We start from the raw sequence: 24,649 nt of genomic DNA, 5'->3' as shown, positions 1-24,649 counted from the left end.
CCTTGTGCTCAGTATTTAAAACAAATTTTTTTACCTAATGTAATGACCAAATATTGTCTGGGGCCACTGTATATTTGTAACGCACAACTAAAACACAAGCAGAAGACATTTATAGTCGATTTCACTGACATAGACTGATCAATGAATAAAATTACAAATACAGCATATATTCTGCAAACCCCCAAGATCTGTGGTGACATAGATAAAATGCCTCTTCACTTTTGATAGAGTGTCAATTGCTCTGGAGCGAACACCTGTCTCATTATTCTCCAGATGACAAAGCTCTCTTTGTGTATTATGAAATTCTTCACTAGTTGTGCGTTGACTAAATCAAGGCATTGACAACCAAAACTGCAAGGTCTATAACACCTGCTTATTATAACATTTAAAATCACCAGAGAATACTCTTTTCTACACACATTGTTTATGTACATATTTACTTCATTTATTTCTTATTTTGTAATAAACAATAATTGTTTATATAAGTTATATAATCAGTTTATCTGGAATGCTATCTTGTGTTTGCTGTGCTTGTGTTCATTTTTCAATACTTTTGTTGAACTATATTGTAAGTGGAAAGTTTTATCAAAGTAACAGCAATAATTAAGAATAAGAGCAATAAAAGGAACAAAAATGGTAAAGGAAACACTTAACTAGCAAATATTATATCTCGAAACAGAAATAGAAATATTAGTAACTCAAAAATGAAGAAAAACAAGATGGAAAGAAGAAAGGAAGAGGGCATTACTGTAACGGCTTGTGTTCATATTCAGCATCATTCTAAGGAAATTGTCTCATTACCTTATTTTTGACTTAATATCAATATAATGTACTCAGGACTTATTCACATTATTTTATATATTTAACTCTGTTTAGTGTGTAGTGCAAAAGGTATTTTAAAACACAAATTTCATTTTCATAAGTATATCAGAATATCAGCTATTCATCTCTATTACATTTTAAATGCAAAACTTACAATAAATGATGCTTATATTTTATACTATATCTATCAAACTTAGTAGTTTATCTCTAGATGTTTTAGATGTTTTTTTCCTTTAACCCTGTAACTTTCAACCCCAAAAGATAAAAAATGTAACATGTTTAGTATACATTGTTACAAAAGTACATTCAGCCCATTAAACGTCTTTTTTTTTTGGCAGCTGCAGTTTATGACATACAGATATTTGATTGGAATGTTGTAAAAATGAGTAGAAATTCTAATAAAATGCAAATTAATAAATCATCAATAAAGTGTGAGGCCATTCACGAATAGGCCATTAAAAATGCCATGTTGACCACTAGGTTGAACTTTACTTTTAGAGTATAACACCCGAATGACCCATTAGAGTTTAGCTGTTTGTGCATTTATAACCACACAAATGATCTTTGGAGCAATCATTCATAATGTAGGAATGTCAGTGAGTGATTTAAAAACATCTGATTGGGATGATTCTACACCCATAAAACCATTTTTATGTTCCATTGCATGGCATTCCCTGTCACATCCAAACGACTGCTCATTTGCACTCTTGTACGACATGAGTGAGGTTTAAGTGTGGTTCATACTCAACAAATCATTTCTTTTAACGGCCATGGCCATGTGGGTTGTCTCGGCACGCACAGCAGGTTATTTGCCAGCCATTTTCAAATAGTCAATAAAACACTCAGCTGCAGTTATAGGAAGATGGCAACACTGTGCATTTCAATGAAATAATTCCTATTCCAAACACTAAGCTGAGGAAGCACTTGGGGAATGATATTTGAGGTGTGACCAGGGGGACCGTACTGTGGGAATGTACTGTCCAAATATTTAAGGAGAATTTGTTAAATGCATCTGATATTCCTACTGTGAATAGGTCAAAGGGACTGTTACTGAGGCATAATGCATTCAGTGTGCCTGTTTAGACGGCCTTATGTGCTGTGTGAGTGTATTTGATTGGTTAACAGTTTCACTTTGAGCACTTCCTAGAATGTTTGGGTGCATGGTGACTGGCTATATTTATTAGTAGATGGAAGGTTTTCTAAGCCTTATCTCTTGTTTATCAGTCACTTCAAATCCAGGTCGGCTTTGACGTTCCACAAAAAAGGATCTTTGATGTGTTTTTTTTTTTTTTACTAAATCAAAAGGTAGGATGATTAAAGACTTGAATATGGTTCTTAGACTAATTAGATAATGAGGCTGCACCTAGTTGTTTTGAACCAAAGGAAACGTTAAAGGGGTCATAAATTGCATTATTTTATTATTTAAAATATTTCCTGGGGTGCACTTATAATGTTAGTATGATTTTTTTACAAAATTGTCATAATTTAGAAATAAAGGGCATTTTTTCCTACCCTGATTTTAGCCCTCTTATCTGAACACTCTGTTTGAAGAGGCATGTCCATTGTAAAACTTCAATGTAAATGCCCACTGCTGATTGGCTAACATCTTTGCATATTAAATAGCTATGTGGAACTCTCTCAAAATTTTTTAGCACGTTTTACTATTACAGCTCTCAAGTTAACTAATCATGAAAAGTGTTGATTATAGCATTATATTTAGATCTATAGAATCATATTTAGATCACGGCATGAAAGGTTGCAGCGATGAACATGAGGCCGATGACAGACATGAATGCAGTGATCTCGTCATTGAAGTTCGATTTCTGCACTTTCACGAATGCTTTCATGCATTTACTCGATGTAAACACGGTGTAAATTAGAGATTCGTTGATTATAACGGGAGTTTTGGCGAGAGTCCAGAACTCAGTCTGATAAACTCTTGCTGTTTGATTGACAGCTCCAGCGATTGTAAAAGGAGTGTTCTTTGATCGCTTTCTATATATAACTTAATCATAGTTTTAATAACAGGTTATTTTCATCCTACTATTTTCATCACTGGTTTGATTTACTGACACAGACATAGCAATAAATGATTTTGAAACATCAACAAAAAACATCTGAAATCACTGGTTACTTGTGATTTTGATTAGACACGTGCAGATAATCAGTACATATCAAAAGATCTGTAACAAAGCAATAGTGACACAGTAAAACCTTTTTTTAGGTTTACGCCATTTCTGTCGGATCTAACATAGAAGGCACAGCATTGTTTTTTTTTATTTCATTCTCTCTGCAAATCCAGCATCAGAAGCAAGGTTATGCAGTGACAGTGTTTTTCCACAACCTGGCATTGCACAACATTTTGCACTTTTTTTTAACCTTCATTTATATAGCGCTTTTAACAGTATGGATTGTTTCAAAGCAGCTTTACAGTGATAATAGAAATTAGCGTAACAGGGAAGTTGCGAAGATCATTAGTCATTAACTTTAGGGGCCGCTAACACAACACCGTTCTAACAGAAAACACTTAACGCGCTCTGGCCGCCCATCCGCACAAAAAGTGCCTGGTGTCTCGAGAACGCACTCCCTGAAATAGATCCGAAGGTGCAAACGATTATCCGTTTTGTCTGCGCAAACCTCAAAAAAGCAAACCAGCGAAAACGCAGATGGCGCGCACATGCGCATCACGTGTTAAGTCCATAGGTATGCGCCTTTGAATATATATGTGCGCAGGCGTGTAGTCCTTCACAAATCAACCCTCAACAAACTACTTGTTAGGCCTAAAATGTATAATTCAGATATTGTTGGTCGCGTCTGCGTAGTCGCGCGAACCGGAATTATTATCCTGACAACGTTTTATCTGTATAGAGGTAAAGGGAAGGAGGCCTTCACAGGGGAGAGACTAGTTGACACTTCAGGACTGCGTTGTCGTCGTGTCCTAGTTGTCGTCTATCCATCAGATCTGGATACGGCCTGGATCCGGCAGACAGCGATAAACCTCGGGATAAACCAAGAGACTAATATTAGCGTAGACGCCATCCATCTTATGATGTACCAAGTACATCAGGAATTATGGGAAGCGTTCCCGTTTCCGGCTGATCTAAACTATGCAGCCTAACATTGAATTATAGAAGTCTATAATGTGTTGTGTATGCTAGGCCAAAGAGATGTGTTTTTAGTCTAATAATAATAAATAATAATTTGTTACATTTATTTTCTGGGACCTCAAAGCGCTTCAAATATGGAAGGGGAAATCTCCTCAACCACCACCAATGTGCAGCATCACCTGGATGATGCGACGGCAGCCATATTGCGCCAGAACGCCCACCACACACTAGCTTACTGGTGGAGAGGAGACAGTGATGAAGCCGATCAGTATATGGGGATGATTAGGAGACCATGGTGGACAGAGGACAAGGGGCAAATTTGGCCAGGATGCTGGGGTTACACCCCTACTCTTTTTCGAAGGACAACCTTGACTTTTTAATGACCACAGAGAGTCAAGACCTCGGTTTAACGTCTCATCCGAAGGACCATCACTCTTAAAATGCATGTTTATCACTTAGTTGGTCGATCCAGTGTTAGTGTCAAAGGCGTTGATCTTCTTCTGCTGAGGCGGTCTTTCACCCTTTTTTTTTGGAAAATTTGATTTCCCAATTCATGACACCTTTAAAATAATTACATCAAGAAGGATAAATATTGGATAGGATACATTAGAAACAGGCCCAATTTTGATTATATAATTACTGATTTCTTCATTAGCATATTTGTGTCTATATTTGCTAAGTACAGAGCAATAATATTGCAGAGTATAAATGACTTTAGAATATAGAATATGTAATCCATGTAAACATCTGAGTGCCTCATGTTTTGGCAAACTCCTGTAAGCATTTTAAAGAAACTACATTATGGTATTAGTAAGTTTAAAAAGTGTGACTGTCCCTCTAAATGTGACTTGTAGCACTGCAGTGAGTTCCTCTCCTCGAGCTCGAGTCAACTTGAGAGTGTGTGAAATCACTGGCAGACGGACTGTCATGACCTCAGCGTTTACTGGAGACGGCCGTTTACTCAGAGGGCAGAGAGATCTGTGTGACTCATAGCACTCCTGCTGTCAATCACCTTCACATTGAAAACACTACGAAATCAAATGAAAACTGCAAAAATCAACAAGTGTATAGATAGATAAACAGGCGGATGGATGGACGGACACAGGCGGATGGATGGATGGACAGACAGACAGACGGACAGACGGATAGATGGATGGATAGATAGATAGATGGATAGATGGATAAATGGATGGATGGATAGATATGGCCATAGCAACTGTTTTATGCTTTATTACAGTAGGGCCGGAGCTAAACCACAGCAGCTGATCAAATAGTTCACAGATCTGCTATTGCAGCACAATCTGCACACACACAATAAATCACATCGTCCGTCTAGTGGTTTTACGACAACATTGTCCCAGCGGCGGTCCACCACAGCAGCGATGCTTCTCATCTGCTCCTCTCTGCTCTTTCCCTGGAACAAGTATCACCTCCATCACCCTCTCTCCCCAGCAGCAATCTGCATTAGCTTACAAAAGTGTCACTAATCACTATTAATATGAGGCAGAGGTGGAGAAACGCCGGGCAGGAATTCATTAGGCAGAGTTTATGCAGCCGATCCGCTGGGTTTGAGGCCTCAATCAGTCGTGTTTGTCAGCCCGTGGTGACGGCAGTGAGTTGGTGTGTGTGAGACAGCAACATCTAGTAATTAAAAACTTAAAAACGGCCTTCCTCTGTCTGAGTCAAAGCCAGAGACAGTGAGCCCAGCCTGGTCCTGGCCTGACCCAATATCCTTCTAAATGACCATAGCCTTTAGTTAATCTTGACAATTAAAGGGATAGTTCACCCAAAATAGAAAATGCAGTTAGGGGGAGAGTGGGGTGATTTGTGCCAGGGGGGGGAAGTAGATCCACCCCTTGTTTCTGGAAAACCATAGGAGAAATTGGTCATGTGACCACATCATTTTGAAAAGCAATAAATGTTACTCATTCTCCAAAGAAGAGAGACACATGGCATGAGAGGTAAACACATTTTAGCTCAAAAAACAGTTTTTTTCCTTTCAAAGTAAAATTTCTATGATTAAGGTTTTTTGATTGTAGTGTCTGAACAAGTATAGACAAGTTTGAAAACATTTCACAAATGGTTTAGTGCTTTAGCAGGCTATACAAGGAGTCTATACGGTTAGCATGAAGTTAGCTCTTAACTGCTGGATCATGCTAGTTTTTCAAACTTGTGGGTCTGGGGTGATTTGTGCCAAAGGGCCTGGGTTAAGTTGTGCCAGATCCAGACCACCTAGACCTACATACTCACAGGCGATAATCTGGAGAAGTGAGGAGATGGGTATGCCTCATCATCAGTGTTTGACTTAGGCCTACCTACCATTTGTTTAATTTAGCTAACACTGATTTCAGTTTTGAGTTTGCACTATGTTATTAAAGAGAAGTTTTTAAGTTAAGTGGCCTAAATCACAGGATGTTTAGAAATTAGCCTAGTCACTTTATTCTTATATGTTACATAATTGACAGACAGCATTCTATGTCAACAGGCATCTATCGCCAAAGCCTTTTTGCCTGAAATGATTCACAAATATCATATATTGTGTTGCTATGGTGATCTAAATGGTTGCTAGGGCGTGGCTTGATAGCTTCACAATGATCTTGAGAGACTGATTGGTCGTCTGAGTAAAATGAGCCCGCCCTCTTGTCTCTGTGACACTGTGATCCAGAGTTATGTTCAATACAAAATCCCTATGCAATTGACCATAGTATAGGAAAAACACATGCTATGGTATTCTAACAGTTGAATAGGGTGACAATATCTAAATAAACCTTAAATTAGTAATTTTGTATTGAATTTGTCTTGCTTTTATATAGCATTACAGTTCATAACATTGAAATGTGCTGTTTTACTTCAGAAATCACTGGCACAATTTACCCCAACGTATTCCCCCAAAGGCACAAGTTACCCCGCACCAGGGGCAAGTTGTGCCACGAGACCACTTTTTTTCCCAAAAGCTATATTTCTGAAACAATTTATTTCAGATCCAAAGTTATTGTTCTCAGGGATGCCCCACATCCTGAAATATATGTACATCTTTAAGTTGAAGGCATTACTGTCATGGCCTCACTTTAAAGTCACTTCGAGTAAAAACTGGCACAACTCACCCCACTTTCCCTACTCACCCTCATGTTGTTCCAAATCTGCATACAATACTTTTTTTTTTATCTGAGGAACATAAAAGAAGATATACATATATAAATCTTCCATCACTGTTGTTTATTGTTGTTTTGGACCCCACTGACTCTCGTCGTATGGACAAAATCAACTAAAACATTTTTCAAAATATGGTGAACCCTTTGAATACATGCTTACTGAAGATTTAATATCAAAACCATGTGCACCACTAGGGACGTGATCCTCCTTTTGCTTGAATTTGAGATTGGATTTAAGACCTTTTTAATTATAATCTCATTCATATTCCATGTCATCAAGTAATTTAGAATACTAGACTATTAATACTGTAGTCATATCATTCCATGAACATTTGATTCTTATGCATAAATGATATGATACTGAGAAATGGTTCATTTGCATTTATTTGAACTGTTGGGTGCTTTACAGATAAAAAAAACATGTTAATTTGCTCTGTGAGAGTATTACAGTTGCAGATTTTCTAAACTAAAAATGAAAATGAAATTAATACATTTCACATATGCATGTCCTTTTTAGCAAATTATGGAGCATGAGCTATTAACTATCATTTAAATGTATAACATATAAAGCAAAAAGCATATTTTATATTCAAAACCTGCCAGGTATTTGGACTATACATATTTTAATATTTGACTATTATAAATTGTATTAGTTGTTTTACCTGCACTGCAAAGGCACATCTGGGTAGAAATAGAAACCATGTGACAAAATGTCCTGTTCCTCATCACTTATCATGGTTGTGATTGATAAGGACAAAAACCTCAGACTTACATGGGAAAGATAGCTTATCGCTTGTCGCTTCATCAGGTCACGTCTGGTTAGAACACAGCGTTAGTTGACATGCAGAAAGTTGCTTCCCTAATTAAGTGTCTGAGCTTGTGAATTATAAATGGTCTTCTCTGTCTCTTGCTGTCTCTAAACTCAAGGTCTAATTCCCTAAGTTATCTGTGGCTGTGCCTCCGTGCTTTCCAGTCTCTGATGAACTGATTCTTAAGGGTCGGTCACATTTACCGCTGGTCTGCGAAATTTCACGAGTGAAATCCAGTCGTTTCAACAGGAATCATCACGTTTGAGTTTGGCTTGACGGCCAAAAAGGATCCCCGTGCAGATTTTGCTCATGTTCACTCCGGCACAACCCCTTTTTTTGGCATTAAAAAGGTACTGTGAGGTTTAATAAAAGCATGCATTGAAAAATTAGCAATTAAAAGGCATGGACCTTATTTGCAGGTGTTTGCCTTTCAGACGCAAAATATGGGAGGAGAATATTGAAATAAACCATGCAACATGAATGATTTACGGTTTGCAGTAGTTTTATTTATCACAGCTTTAAGGGAAAGCTAAGTTTTAAAACTTATATAGCTTTTACTAACATATATTCTGAAATATTTGATTTAAGGCGTGAGTCAGACAGCTTTACTGAGCATTGCATTAGGTTGATGATGTGGTTTCCCCTCTCCAGCCACTGAGAAAAAGACTTAGTTAATGAGAATGAAAACACTTCAAAAGCAATAATTAGGCACATTGCAAACAATAAATTAAGTACTCCACCCCACCGCAGACTGCGCTCTCAAATCAATGCTTATTTCAATAAGTTGTGCTATGGAACCTCCAGTGATAACTATAGATTGGAGCAGACTGAGTAATGAATTAACGCTCGATAGCTGGCACGTTTGAATGAGCTCACTGCTGCGCTGTTGGATAATCTTGCCACTGTAATTATGGGATACACTTCAATGCAAAACACAGCGTGACTACCATCACCTCTGAGCCCGGGTCAAGTCCCTACTTTCAGTTGAGGTTAGTAGATTAGTTGTGTACAATCAAAAGATTAAAAATAAATTAGATGAGAATAGATTTTTCCTCGTATTTTTTTTTTAATTAAAAAATTAGCCATTAAAAGAAACTACCAAAAGTCCAACACTGCTTCTTTTACTGATTGCAGAACTTTTCCAATTACTATGTATTTGAATAATATAAAATCTTATAATGATACTGCATGTATATCAGTGAATAGTAATTAATGTTTTCATCCTATCTCAAAATAGAGAGACAAAATATTTTATTTAATTATCATTTTGTAATGAGGACAGGATAAAAGCTTCTCTTCGCTCTAACTTAGATGTTCCACCATAAACTTCAATGAGCTTATTACTGGTGTTTGCCAGGCATCGCTATTTGTCATGGGTCAGGTCTTTATATTCGTTGCTGTTGTCGTTCTGTGGGCATGGCTGATTCGTTCAGCATCTAGCAACTTATCAGCTGATGAGTCTAATCAAGCCCTTCCTCACCTTTGTTTCCTCTATACACACTTCTGTGTGTGTGTTCATTCCATGTCAGTTTGTTGTTGTTGTCTCACAGTGTTGTTCTCTTATCTAGACTTTATTGGCGTTGCTTCCGTCTCTTGGTGCTTTTATTTCATTAAACGTTGGATTCCTGGTCGATCACAAACCAGCCTTGATTATACAGATTGGACTGTCTGACTGAATTTCTTCCTATTTAAGTTCATAGTCTAAAGGCTGGCCAAAACCAAAAGATTTTCAAAATGAGAGACCACAAACATGGCGATAAAAAATAACATGGATTTAACAGTATTGTTCCTATAGTGCGTGGAGTGCTGCGATGTGACCAAAACAGCACACCACACACAAACTGATTCCATTCACCAAAAAACACGGGAAATCTTGCAAAATCTCTCATGGTCAATTGTGACTTTAGAGTAAACAAACATGGCGGACGAAGGGCAAGAAGAAATGGCGATAAGAGTGTATGGACTGCTTTTTAAAGAAAAGAAAAAAGAAAAAGGTTCGGATTAAGTCGTGTTGTGCTTGCGTCTTCAGTCAGATCGCTTTCTGATTGGGTATCGTTTTGTTCCACGTGACAATATATAGAGCACAATCTACAGAGTGTGTGAATGTTTGTCCTCGGGGTTCCCCCCACACAACAGGATTTGGTGCAGCCCGACGTTCTTATGAGCAGATTCAATCACTCCAACACACCTCACACCACAGAAAAATCTGATAAAATAATCTGTAGAACCATCAAGATAATCTAGACTTTCCCTAGGATTGTCGGAAGGGGAGAGTTGGGCCCAAAATCGGTCCGATTATCTTGTAGTGTGTCGGTGCCTTAACTCTAATCAGCCTCATCTGTCGTTTGGATTTATTCATCATCTATCTACCAAAGATGAAAATTATGTCATTAATTACCCACCCTCGTGTCGTTCCAAACCCGTACGACTTTTGTTCATCTTCAAAACACAAATGAAGATCTTTTTGATGAAATCTGAAAGCTTTCTGTCTCTCCATTGACAGCCTACCATGAAGCCAGTTTAGGAGGCTAGCCAGCTATGTTTCAGTTTAGTTTGTGCCAACCCTGGGTTTCTGGCACCATGAAAGTGGTTTGGCTTTTAGCAGTGTTCATCGCCATAGTAACTTACGCTTCACGGGTAACCTGCTCCAGGGCAGGTTATGTACTGGGTAAGAGATCTCAGACCGAAATTGGACCAATCACCTGTAAGCAAAGTGACACATCTGATGCAATAAAGACACTCCCCCTGTTTCTGCTCCAAATTAAAGGTCCCTACATAACAAATGATTTTAAAAGACAAAATCGGCTGCTTATTCATAATAATAATTTTGTATGATTGAATATTTATGTAATTATTACACCCGTACACAATCCATTACACATGTACAATTTTAGTTTCAGTGTTCCACAGCTTGTGATTGGCTGTTCACTACCGATGTCACACCTAAACTCAGGTTCAAGCCGGAGTTGACAGAGAAAGTTGATGATCAGCGTTGATGTTGATGATGATACCAACAAAGCCTGGTTGGATTGGTTTGGTTTTGTCAACTCAAAACTAATCCTATAACCCTGAGTTTGTTGAACTACCATGGTACGGGCCCCAGGACTATTGTGATTTATGTTCTCTGTCGACTAAATTAACATTGACTTGACTGGGTCCTGTCTATTTACAATGTTACACTATTACAATTGCTCATATGGCTGGTGATATCCAATTCAGCTCAATTCAATACATTTTATTGTCCCCGGTGGGGAAATTTGTCTTGGACTCTGGTGCACACATACACTGACCAAAAACATACCAATCCATAAACCATACACACACACACAAAAAATATTTAAACATACATTGTTTAAACATTGATATTAACAATCATTCTGCACCATTTCTGATACAGACATGAATGATTCCTCAAACTGTGCAGCTTGCTGATGTCATGTGATGCATTACTTTTCAAAGAAACTAGATATAAGATTGTCAAAAATATAATGGGTGCAGAAATCCCACAGACTTACATTGAAGGAGGGACTTGAGCCATATCTATAAGCCAGAATATCACAGAGACTTAAAGGTAGGCTCTCAACCACTCAAAACATCCTGGAAACTGCATGGCAAAATGCTAGCAACCACTCAGGATACATTAGCAAGGCAAATAGCAGAGGAAAACTTAAAAAATTCTGTAGAAAACGCCAAATCTAGGTATATTTTAGTCAGAGTAAAAACCTGGTAAAAGCCTTCCATCTCTGATTGTCATGAGTTGCTGTATTAATAAAGTGCATAATGAAGACCTCGAACAAAGAAAAGTCAATCCAATAACCCACAGTGGAATACACAGGAGATCATATGGAGCAACAGAGCCGCATAAATAAAAACAACACAGAACAATGAACACACAGACATTAAGGTTTAAATGCACATGGGTAAACAAGGAAACTAAATGAACAACATGTAAACACAATTAGTGACTAACAGGCACACACTAGGACATTAGGTCAACATACAAATGGTAGGGAACAGGAACAGGACAGAACCAAACCAAAACACAATGAACTAACAGAACTAAACATAACCCTTAAACAAAAAACAGATTTTTTTGTAATAATGTAGAAATGCAAATCTCTCACAAACAGCATGTAAATTCTGTTTTACAGTCTATTTAGTGAGTCATCTCACTTAAACCAAGAGTCTAGTAGAAAACAATGGACATTTGCGGGTGTTGTTTAGGTCAGGAACTGTCCAGCACTTCAGCACCAGGACCCATCAGCACCATGGACAGCGCCATACAAAAACCCCACATTACTGTCATGGCATTTAAAGAGGAACTGTAGGAAATGCGAATGGTATTTGCCCTTGCAAATTCACTGTCACAATGCCCGTGTGTTGCTATATGGTTGCTAGGTTATTCTGGATGGTTTCTAGGTGATTATTTTCAGTTATTTAAGAGTCCAACCCTAAGTCTCTATTTTCTGGTCTCCTCGGTCAAGGAAAGTAGTATCGAAAGCCTGTTTTCATAAATCTCTGAATTTATCTCTGAAAAGCATCTGAACATGCAAGTTGAGGTATCATTCGAGTATATTTATTACACCTTTACTCTGTGAAAACCACAAACTCTTCCACTAGCCAGTAGCCACCACTTCCATATGTGTATCCTGTAAGCAGTGAAGCATTCTAATGCTTACAATCTCTGAATGCAATCAGGAAACTATGACATATAGCCTCATGGTGAATATACACCTCTTGTGAACTTGCCTCCAGGTAAAACTGAGAATGAAACGGACTGTGTGTCTTTCCATGGAGAATAAAGAAGGAACCACTCAGGTTTACAACCGCAATCATTTAACAGATGTTGGGAAAGTCATGGGAGACTCAGATTTCCTCAAGCAGGTGTTCTTTAGTGCTCGTTTTAAAAGTTTTGGGAAAGTTTGGAGAGCACTTGAGGACACTTCTTCCTAATCACAGCGGGAGTTGTTTATTCTTGGTCTTATTTTCAGAGGAAATTGTCTAGACATAACTAGTGAGCACAGTACCACAGCAAAGATACCCTCTCCTATATCCAATCCTGTTATGCTGATTTGTTGGGATGCTTGTCCTTTCCTCCGACACCATAAACATGTTCTTCCTCAGCCCTATTTTAAAGTCGAGCTTAGCTATATAGCTCAATATATGCACAGTCATGTACAATGTTTACTTCAGCGAACGGCTGTAATTCTGCCTGCACATAATCAAATAAGAATCTACAGCTCTTTATCAGAGTTTTTATGTACATCGGACTCAATTGATGACATAAACTCACAACCATTTTCTTATTAAACTGTCACATCCGATAAGCAAAATCAGCATATGCTGCAAAACCATGTTTTAAATGTACAGTACCAAACCTTTCCCTATATGAATGTATTACAATAGGGACCTCTAGTGGTTAACTGCTGCTACAGCTTGCCAGCAGGGACAAAGAAACAATATTTTACAAGCTATTATTAACCAAAGTGCATAATAGCATATTTGATATCTTCTTTCCAGGTAGCGCAAATGTGACAATTTTTCCCAAACTATTTGTAAAAATTCATAAAAAATTATAAAAACCACACAAAAAAAAGTATCAGGTTTCCCACCTTTTGACCAATGATTTTCAGGTCGTTTCCTGGATAAAAGTTTTAAAAATCTATTTAGTGTATTCACAAATAGCTATTTTTGACTAATGAAATATTTTAGAATATACATAGAAACTTTGAGGAAAATATTTATGCAAAAAAAAATTAAAAAATGAAATGACTTTTCCAACCTGAAAAATCACACACATAACATTCCCCGTTTTTTTCAGTTTTCACGAATCCCTGCACTAATCAAAATATTGATAAAAAAAATAATAATAAAAACAGCATGCAAAATTTAACTCAATAAATTGATCCAGACCTTAATGCAAACACAGTATAAAAACTCTGCCTTTTACACACACAGCAGGCCCCCAATCATTTATTACTCCTGCCTTACTAAAACAGGCAAACCTCATTGGTGAGCCAATGGTCCTGTCCCAAACGGCACTCACATGTATCCTACTGATCAGCTGTCAATATTGCAACATAGCAAAACTCCAGAAACTAGCCAGAAACATACTTTCTGTATACATAAACTACACTGCAGTTTCCAGCTAAAATGAACAAAGGTGGCAGTTATTTCTTTCCACATACATTTTGGGCAGATTATTGATTACCAAAGACTTATTTTGGCGTGGGTCCTGGCACAATACTATGATATGACCTCAAATTAGTTTTACCATAGTGCATGATTTGTAAACTAATAGCCAAAGTTTTGACATTTTCGTTACATAACTCGCTCCATATGTAGCTTTTCTGACGTAATGAACTTTCTCAATAGCTCTATCTGGTACAGTATTGCACTTGTGATGTGGAGCGCTTGGGTTTGAGTCTGAATAAAAGAGCTGAAAGACTTGTAGAAGTAAGATAAAATGGCATGGTTGCTTTAGCAAAAGCGTTTTTATCTCAGGTTTGCCTTTGTTAACACTGTTGGTTAGGTTTAGGGTATGTTTGAGTGTATATGGCAATGTTATTTTTAAACGTGCAGAGCATTAAAGGGTACATAATACACACAATTTCATGTTAATATTTTTTTACTATGGAGTAGTATTGCTTCATATCTTTAGTTTTATCATATTTAAAAGACAGATGCAGCTGTATTCGATTCTTTGCGGAAACAGTCGAGCTCCTTTAGCGGAGCTAAGAGTCACGAGCACGGAGTTGGTTTAGAATAAACAAATGGACGTTTATTGGTCAGCTAAACAAATGTATTTAAACACATACAATACATCATCGCATTATCACTGGACAACTTTTGATTCACTATACGCTGATATGCAATTGCGCGATGATTGCCATCAAAACACAGACATTTTTTGCAGTTTTAATTACCACCTGTGGTTCTGACTCATGACTGGGATCTTTTATCGCTGGGACCGCTTCATTCAATCTGCAAATCCAGCGTGGATCTGGGCCTTGTTGCTGGTATTGTGCCGAATTTCGACTGGCTGCCAAATTATTACCCCCCTCGTTGAAGTCGCTGCCTGATTGCCTAATCTTAACCACACCCCTAATGCAAACTCCTCCCCTCCCCCACGCATAATCCTAAAAAGACCAATACTAAGGGGGTAATAATTTGGCGGGGGTCAGAAATTGGCACAACACCGAGAACAAACAAACACACATGCACAACTCCGTTGCTGCCCCAGGAAGAAAAAAAATGGATCCACTGTTCCCTTAACGCTGGGTTCTTTTGAAAGCTGAAGAAGGTTATCTTTCCCTCAAATCCAAAAACAAACACTGTAAAAAGACCAGCTGTGGTTTCCAGAAATCTATCGTAAAAAATACGGTACCAACATTTTAGTTTTTACAGACTTAACTTAAATTTACAGTAAAAAAATCATTATCTGATATAATGTTAATTTACCGATCTTTTGAAGTACTAATATCTGTTTTTTACCATTGTAATACTCTGACACCCTCCAATCACAATGGTGATGAGTCACATGATGAATCAAAGCTCATCACAAGCTGCACAGTCTCATTCATACAATCACTAAACACCATCATGGTAACACAGTTGAAATAAAAAAAATGCAATAAACATTAATTTGACAACATTTAATGCAACATAAAACCGAATGTAAAAATACATAACTGATTAGAAAAAAAACATGGTTATTTCAACAAAAATACATCAAATGTGAAGTGTCACGCAGGGAATTGTGGGAATGTCAATTTACATTTTTTCATTGTAAATTAAACAATGACACTTCCAAAAACTGTAAATTTAACAGTATTTTACTGTATGGTTAAATTGAATGTACGGTTAGATCTATCACAGATATTCACCGTAAATAGTACAGAAACTTTGTTAACCAACTAACAGTTTTACGTTGTAGCATTTTTACGGTATTTTACCGTTTAAATCACAATATTTTTTTTTACAGTGCCCTTCTTTGGTTACATTGTTGATTTACTAAAAACAAAAATGTAAGGCGTACTCTTGCTATCGCTCTGGTTGATGTGTGCACACACTCTTCCGGGAGAAGTGCCCATACATGGAATTCCGCCCATTATGACGTCATATAGGGTCATTCTCGAAATAGAACTTTCCGAAACATATATGAACCCTGATGGAGTGTATTTAGCACAAAAAAAATACTCCGTCATATGTCCAAATAAACCTTGGCCATGTTTAGCACGAGAATCCAACTCTTTAACAGTGTAAATAAGTCAGAATGCAAGAAATAGCAAAAACAAGAAAGTTTTTAGTACCTCTCACCGGACATTTCATTTCTGAACTGCCATGATACGTACGTATGTACCAACAACCAACATAACCACCGTAATCAACGGAACTAACATTCATCTGTTTTGAAGAAAACAGAACGCACTTTTAGCTGCCTTTTTAGCGTAAATTGTTATGGAAGCTTCTTTCACCATTCAGAATTGTGAGTCGCAATTACCTTTTTTAAAAGGTAAAACCTTTTTGGAAACAAGCTTCCATACACATCACATCGAAATCGCCACCAAACCATGCAGTATCAGTGGACTACTAAATATAATATACTTACCCAAAATATATTAGCATTTTTGTAATATTTCATATAGGCTCCTAGCCCTGATGGGGGAGAAAAAAAATGCTAAGTATAGTTGCAGCCAGACTATTTTAGTATACTTCAAGTGAGTTAATGATTAGTGTCACACTTGAAGTGTGCCATTTTGAAACAACTAGTTTTGTACTAAGTATATTTTAGTTGTAATTAAATTGTATTTATATTTAGTGTACCTTTGTGTGCCAAATTGGAACAACTTCAAGTATACTTAAAGTATATGCCTGTGTAGGGACTAATTACATGCTTGATTAGTAATATTAAAGTGTACTTTATTTGTATAAAATGTAAGAAGTACATTACAAATTAATTACGAGTGTGTGCGAAACATAAAAGCAATACCATAAATGTGTTTATAATTTGTTTCAAAGGGAGATATAAGAGAGAGAGAGAGAGAGAGAGAGAGAGAGAGAGAGAGAGAGAGAGAGAGAGAGAGAGAGAGAGAGAGAGAGAGAGAGAGAGAGAGAGAGAGAGAGAGAGAGAGAGAGAGAGAGAGAGAGAGAGAGAGAGAGAGAGAGAGAGAGAGAGAGAGAGAGAGAGAGAGAGAGAGAGAGAGAGAGATCCACGAGCCAGGACTCAAACTCGTGTGGCCCGAAGCACAACGGCGCTACATGTCGGCGCATTTGCCCCTGACGCTATCGGCTCCGACCATAAGTGTACTACATTTAAGTACCGTATATACCCAGTAATACCTTTGGCTTATTCCAAATACTACATATTGCACTCTTGGCCTTCAATAACAAATGCACATTAACAGACAAATACTTAGCCCTACTTAATACAAAATATTATGGAATACTATAATGTATTTTAAAAGTAAGTGCATTGTTACAATGATCATTTCCAGCAGACAGTTAAAAATATACCTAATATATTTGTAATAATTTTAAAATATTGTTATATTTTTAATAAAGTGCAAATAAATACACATAAAATATATTCTTAGAAAATACACTAAAGTACATTTATTTTGTGTTAAAGGTTGTATTGTGAAAATAGGTAAAAGCATGTTGCTAATATACTTTTAATATATTTAAAGACAGTAAAACATTTTTTAGCATATTTGCAATGTACTATTGAAAAGGTGAATATATTTTTAATACAATAAAGTATACTTTTTTCACTAGGGAGGCCTCTGTAGAATATTCTCTACGCATTAATCCGGCTTCTCCTTTGTAAAGATGCTCTCTTTTCCAGCATAGTGTCATGACATGTCTTCTACAAAACAATTCGTCAAACTCCTCTTGAGCCTCATTTGAGTGGGCACACAACCCACACAATGTGGCACTCTCACATCTGTCCACAGGATACACTGAATCCTCCAAGGCTTCAGAGATAATACAGGTTTCCCCTCACACCTCTATGTTCCTGCCATTGTCACCTTGTCATGAAGATAATAATATCGTGATGTGTGTCCTACCTTAGGGACAATACTGATGGTGTTGTCCTTACATATACCTCATTACACTGTGAGGAACAGTGGCCAAGGCTGCCATCAACCAGTGACCACAACGGTCACAGCAGTTACAGACATAAACATTCCTGTAGACCGCAGGCGTCAGGTAAAAGAAGTCTAGAACTTGATTTTAGGCAGTACAAAGACTATGAATGTGAGCGACTGTAAGGCCAACAACACAACAACATCCTATTATTCACTCAGCTAAAAAACTCCCTATCTACTGCACATATTCAAAACTCATCTTACAGTCGGCTAAACAGAAGTGTCTGTCAGCAGAGGATCTTTTTAATTGCTTTAAAAAAGCATTCAATGAGATAATCCATCAAAACACTTTAAATTTTTCTTATTCAAACTGAATCATTAGCAAAAATACAGCTAATTTTTCAAAACTTTCATTTACTTTCAACTGAATTAGACAGCAATGTGCTTGATATGTACATTTCTGCAAGAATATTCAATATATATATATCTAAAAAAAAAAACTATTCTTGTGAAAAAGAAGTGCGATTAACTGAATTGAATGTGAACTTGTAGTGTACTTCAAATCTTAAAAGTATAAAAAGTGCTTGCATATCATATAACATTACTGAAATAAAAGACACCTTTATATAAAATGTACTTAAAAAGAATACACGTTTCTTAATACATTTTTTACACTTAAATCACAAGTTTACACAGAGAAGATAAATGGTATTGTATTCAAAAACTTGCACTTTGAAACCCGTTTTAAAAAGTTTGCGTTTTCAGGCCCCCAAAACAACACTTTCGTGAAAATGAGCGGCCAAAACACATAGGATGTTTTCTATTTTTAGTTGAAAATGGTGTCTTGTAAACGTCCCCATACAGTTGATATATTTTAAAATGTCCATGCATTTGCCACTATCAGACAAACAATGACCAACAATGATGTGCATGGCAGGACAGTAAGTAGGAAGCCTCTGTTCTACAAGAAGAACATTGCTGTCCACCAAACGTTTTCCAGAGACTATGTGATTTAATCAGACAACTGTAATAATGTTTTGTAAGAATAAGTCAAAAATAGTACTTTTTTATTTAAATGAAAAATGCTACATTTGGTGAACACCTCTGCATTCACTAATAGAAACCTTTCTCCCATAACTGTGTGAATATAATAGTTTGGAGCTACTTTGCCGCCACTGGACCAGGACATTTACCGTCTTTGATGGAACAATGGACTCTACATTGTGTTCTGAACCACAAAATAAAGGTTATCTACAGAAAGACAACTCGGTCTACCCCTGAAAGCAGAACAAATGTAATGTTTTGGAAGTCAAAGTCCCGGCCTAAACCCAATAGAAGTATTATGGAAGGATCTGAGTAGCATGTTGTGCTAGGAAAACTGGTGTGTTAAACATTTTAATTTGAATTAAGTGGGGTCAATGCAACAGTTCTTTTTACATTACACTGCAGGAAACTGAACATTTGATCTCAATATAGGTCAAATACATGCACAAAATATAAACAGAATTTAAAAAACAGTACTATACTTATAGCAGTTTCCTTTGAGAATGTATTTTAACTTTTTTGAAAAAGCCGCTTTAATTGAGTCATTTTCTTACTGTTAATTATATTTTGACTACAGCCAAGAAGATGTCATGTTTACCTGCAGACTGTCTCTCCCAGTTGTCATTATCATATCATTGGCTGAGAAAATGTCACAACCACGAACACACTTAGTAATTTGATCCAAATGAAACATGACAGTTCCACTCTCAGAATCAGACATGCATCTCTCAGCAGTGCATACTTCACATACTCTCCTTCAATCAGTGACCTTTCAGAGCATATGCAAAGCAAGAGTGGCATGTATGCAAATTAAACCGCAATTTTGGTGACACTGCAGCAATAAATAAACCATTTAAATTAATTATTTCAGCTTCATGATACTAAATCTGTTTGGGGAACCAGCTCTAGTATAAATAAGTGTTTGTTGAGGGTGTTAAGCAGTTTTGTGATGAGCATCGATGACACTAGAAAGGGTAGCCAGAGCAGGAAAGATCAAGATCAATAAACGCATATCTTACTCTGCATTGCAGTGCACATAACAGAAATTCTGTTTGAACTAGAACAGCGATCATCTGAGGGGTGGGGGTGCATTAATCAATAAGAAAGAATGAAAGATGAGAATTGTTCCACATTTATAGCCATGTCTAACAAAAGTGGGATCCAAGAAAAATTCACTTCAATCACACACCATCCAGTTGCATCATTAGACCAAATGTATTGTCAGTAAAGTTCTGGGAATGCTAAGAGAACAGACTGAATTCCCAAAGCACTGCTGCTCTTTTGGGAACTCCAGCAGAGAATTCAGATAGCCTGAGGGGAAACCGTGTGCATACTGTGCATGCAACATTCTATCGATACAACACTATTTGTATATTTGCCATCAAACTCTATATGCACATTACAGGAGCAGGAGTTACAACTGTGAGGTGCAGATGTGCTGTGTGTTCTGTGCTGCTGTGTGTAGCTGTTAACAGCACTTACAGTCTGCTCTTTAAATTATATTATGCGATTCCTTCTTACCCTGTAAAAAGACCATCCATACCTTGTCTCTATTGACTGTAGACTGCGCTGTGACTGTGAATTATACTGAATGAAATTATGTGTTGTACTGCATTGTATATTTAAAACATGTCTGACTCTGATCTACAGAAATTAGTCAAATAATAAATAGTTCAACCAAATGAAACTTCTTGTTGCTCCAAACTCATATGCTGTTATTTTTTCCCCCCCATGGAACAAAGAGGAGACATTTTCCATACAATGATTCATATTGATTATAGCTATTAAGAAGAAAAAGAAAAAAAAAACATTATAAAAGCAGTCTACATGACTCATATGTTACATTCTAAGTGTTCTGCTTAGCAATTCATAATCCATATGAATTTAGTCCAGAATTTAGTTTAGCTTAGTCCAAATTTTCTGAAGAGACTCGTTCCCTTTATATGATGAACAGATTTAATTTCGGCTTTTAGTTCACAGAGATCAGCGAACATAAACAGAAGCTTAAAGAATAATTCCAGTATTAAACACTTTGAGTGTATTTTGTAGTTTGTTTTGGATGAACAAGAGTGGTGGACAAAGAAATTTTGACAATGGTTCCTGTCTCGACCTTTTGACTATTTTAGAATTGCCCATGACCGCTTTAGAATGGGAGTCTATGGCCATGCACAAACATGTCCTTAAAACAACCCTTAACATTCGTTTTCAAAACTGTGCAACTCACCGAGTGGGTGTTCGTTGATGATTAAAAACAAATATATCGGCGCAATGTATGATTTCAATCCGTTAATTTTTCTATAGTGGAACTATTTTTTCAAATACCTCACAACCGCATATAAACTTCCGCTCGATATTTGAGTCTGAAGCGTTGGCAGACTCCCGACCACTTGATGGAAAGACCAAAAAAGACCACAACCAAATGTTAACAGCCCCCTTTCCGTTTCCGGTAGCGCAGTAATATCAACGAGCAATGAGTCCTCCAACGGAAATCAATGGGATTTTACAAAATGCCAAATAAAACACGACAGAAACTGTATTTCGCTACGCTACTTGTTTTGGAACATCAACAAACACCACTAACCACTCGGTGAGTTGCACAGTTTTGAAAACGAATGTTAAGGGTTGTTTAAAGGACATGTTTGTGCATGGCCATAGACTCCCATTCTAAAGCGGTCATGGGCAATTCTAAAATAGTCAAAAAGTCGAGACAGGAACCATTGTCAAAATTTCTTTGTCCACCACTCTTGTTCATCCAAAACAAACTACAAAATAGACTCAAAGTTTTAAGAACCGGAATTATCCTTTAACCAAACCTGCTTGACGCGGAAGCTCAAACGTGCTGCATAACACACGAGAATGACCCTGGCTCTCGCTTAAAGGGGTGGTTGAGTATGATTTCACTTTTCTAACTTTAGTTAGTGTGAAATGTTGCTGTTTGAGCATAACAAACATCTGCAAAGTTGCAACACTCAAAGTTCAAAGCAAAGGAAGATATTAGAAAAGGACTACAACAAACGGCTGGTATGGACTACACAACATTCCTGCCGGGTTAGTGACATCACCAACCCTAAAATGTACATAAACCCCGCCCCCAGGAACTGTTGCTTTTGCTTTCTACAGTCGCCATTCTAACCGCGATGGCGGAAGTTAGTTTTGAAGTTGATATGGCAGAAGGGGCTTTCGAAGATCTGGTGCGAGAATCCGGCTACCTGTACGAGCCGCAATACAGCGAGGAACAGCTGCTGCAGAAGAGGAGCAAGACCTGCTTGGCGGCCAGGAGGAAGAGCCCGGCCAGACTCGAGCTGGGGCGGACTGGTGGTGTCAGTGCTCTCACTGTGGACACAGATAGAGAGTCATATGCTGTCGCAAACTCGTCACGGAGACTCACGATAAAACAATCTTTTCAGTTTCGAGCTGCAGCTACTTCTGTTCCGATACTGCAGTATGTTACCTGGTAGGAGTGGCTTTGGAGTGGCCTCGTAGGGCAGTGAAGCAAGTGCATTCTGGGAGTTGTTGTCTTTCATACACATGAGCCAAAAATACATTTTCTAGCTTTTCTCAGTCTAGAAGGCACCAACTTCTAAAATGATTTCACATTTCTATTACATAAATGACCCAATTTAAATGCATATTCATCTTTCCAGCGAAGTATCCTTTTAAGTTCAAACGTGCTGCGACTAACAACCCTAACCTAACCCTAAGCTCAAACTAACACGAGAATGAACCTCATAGGTTCTTGCTGAAGCTCAAACGTGCTGCGTAACACACAATAACCTCATTGGCTCTCGCTGAAGCTCAAACGTGCTGCGTAACACGAGAATGAACCTCATTGGCTCTCGCTGAAGTTCAAACGTGCTGCGTAACACACGAGAATGAACCTCATTGGCTCTCGCTGAAGTTCAAACGTGCTGCGTAACACACGAGAATGAACCTCATTGGTTCTTGCGGAAGCTCAAACGTGATGCGTAAAACACATGAGAATGAACCTCATTGGTTCTCACACGTCAAGCGAAAATGCTTGAGCTTCCGTTTGCCAAAACTGATGTGTGAGTTGATGAATGTTTACATGCGAGTAAAACAAGGCTAAATTCAATGAAGTCATACAATAGCTTTGAGCGAGGAACAGACAAAAACTGAAGTCGTCATTCGCTGATAATCATTCGCTCCATTGCAATTTGCAAAACTATGACATGTCTATTTTGCATACTGAAATTGCTACTTCAGAACTCTTTGAATATAACGCATGAGTCATATGAACTGATTGTTGTCTTTTAGTTTGAATAACTTGCAGATCCAGAGGCCTACCTGTGGATCAACAAAGCCACAGATTGACCTTAATGATTTAAATTGTTGCAGGAAAGTTGAGTGAGTAGGTGGTATATGTTTAGCATATTCGTCTATAAAATCACTTTCAGTTTAACTCTTGATGAGTTTGAATCTTGTTCGTTACCAGGGGATACAGCTTCAACAATTTTCCATATTGAAATGTGACTGTCAACATTCAACTCAACTGTCCATAGAATAGCTTTCAGTGTCTCGCACTTTTCATCTTTTTCAAACGAAAGCATAAAGTTATCCGCGACTTACTTTTCCTCCTTTTGAGCATCTTCTGTAAGAGTTTGTGGCTCCTGCGGTTTGATTCATTTTCGATCACTAGAACAGTAGAGGAAATAAATAATCAGCAAACATCCAATTTCACACACACATCACACCAACGCCGCTACTACAACATGACGCGACAGGTCAAAACCAGAACGCTGCTGTTAACGCTATTTTTTTTTTGTTTACACAAATGAAAAGCACGAGGTGAAAAACACACACGCGTCTCGTTGTTTTTATAACGTCTCCTGTTGGCGCATCAAGGAAACATAGTTTGACATAAATAGCCTGTGTTATGTTGAGCAGCGTCCGAATTTTTAAAACGCAAACGCGTCCCTTGTGAAACTATCTGCGCTGTAGGCTGTAGGAGCGCACAGAAGCGTTCTAGTTTACGCGTGCAGACACACACAACTACAGCGCATTAGAATAAGAAGCCACTTTAAATTACCTGTATGTAGTCTTCTTTGAATGCCTTTTAAGTCTCGAGGATTTAAATTCAAACACTCCCCCTGGATATTCCCACTGATAATCAAACACAGTCTAGAGAAAGTGTCCCAAGTCAGTTGTTTCCACAAACCAAAGGAGGTGAATGAAATTAAAACGAGCCGTGTTGTCCTTTATTGTTAAGTCCCCAAAAATCCTTGGATAAGGAGTTATTGGATGTCAAAGTGACCTCAGAAGACGGTGTGGTCATAAATCAGATGTGGAGAGATGAAGCAGAAGGTTTTGCTGCACATGGCTTGGAGAGATTGCTGGAGTTATCGCTCTCCTCGTGCGCTTCTTCAGAGAGGAGGAAACCACCAATTAAAACATTGCATGATTCCCCTTACATGCGCGTGTATCTTTGAAGAATATTCATATAATGTAAATAGTATTCATATTTCATACAAAATCCTAAAGGAATGCAAAGGATGTGATTCATTTGATTTTTACAATGATTGAATTAATACAATAAATGTCCTGATTGAAAATTACACAATAACTGATTGTACAAATTCGATACAGAATTCTCCATAGATTCATTC

The 24,649-nt window shown here is 37.6% G+C and overlaps 1 protein-coding gene across 1 annotated transcript in view; it reads right to left on the bottom strand.

Moving 5' to 3' along the window:
- Positions 1–24,402, bottom strand: part of dpp6a (dipeptidyl-peptidase 6a) — a 430,900-nt gene extending 406,498 nt beyond the window's left edge. The window contains exons 1-2 of the mRNA XM_079602703.1: positions 24,073–24,402; positions 23,613–23,678 (exon numbers count right to left, since the gene is read on the bottom strand). Of these exons, the coding sequence (XP_079458829.1) occupies positions 23,613–23,669 (57 nt within the window). The 5' untranslated portion in view covers positions 23,670–23,678; positions 24,073–24,402. The remainder of the gene's footprint in view (positions 1–23,612; positions 23,679–24,072) is intronic.
- Positions 24,403–24,649: the final 247 nt, after the last annotated feature.

Source organism: Phoxinus phoxinus, assembly GCF_949152265.1.
Source record: "Phoxinus phoxinus genome assembly, chromosome: 24".
Lineage (NCBI taxonomy): Eukaryota > Metazoa > Chordata > Actinopteri > Cypriniformes > Leuciscidae > Phoxinus > Phoxinus phoxinus.
Note: the sequence above shows the minus strand (reverse complement) of the source record. Positions and strands in the feature narration are given on the sequence as shown.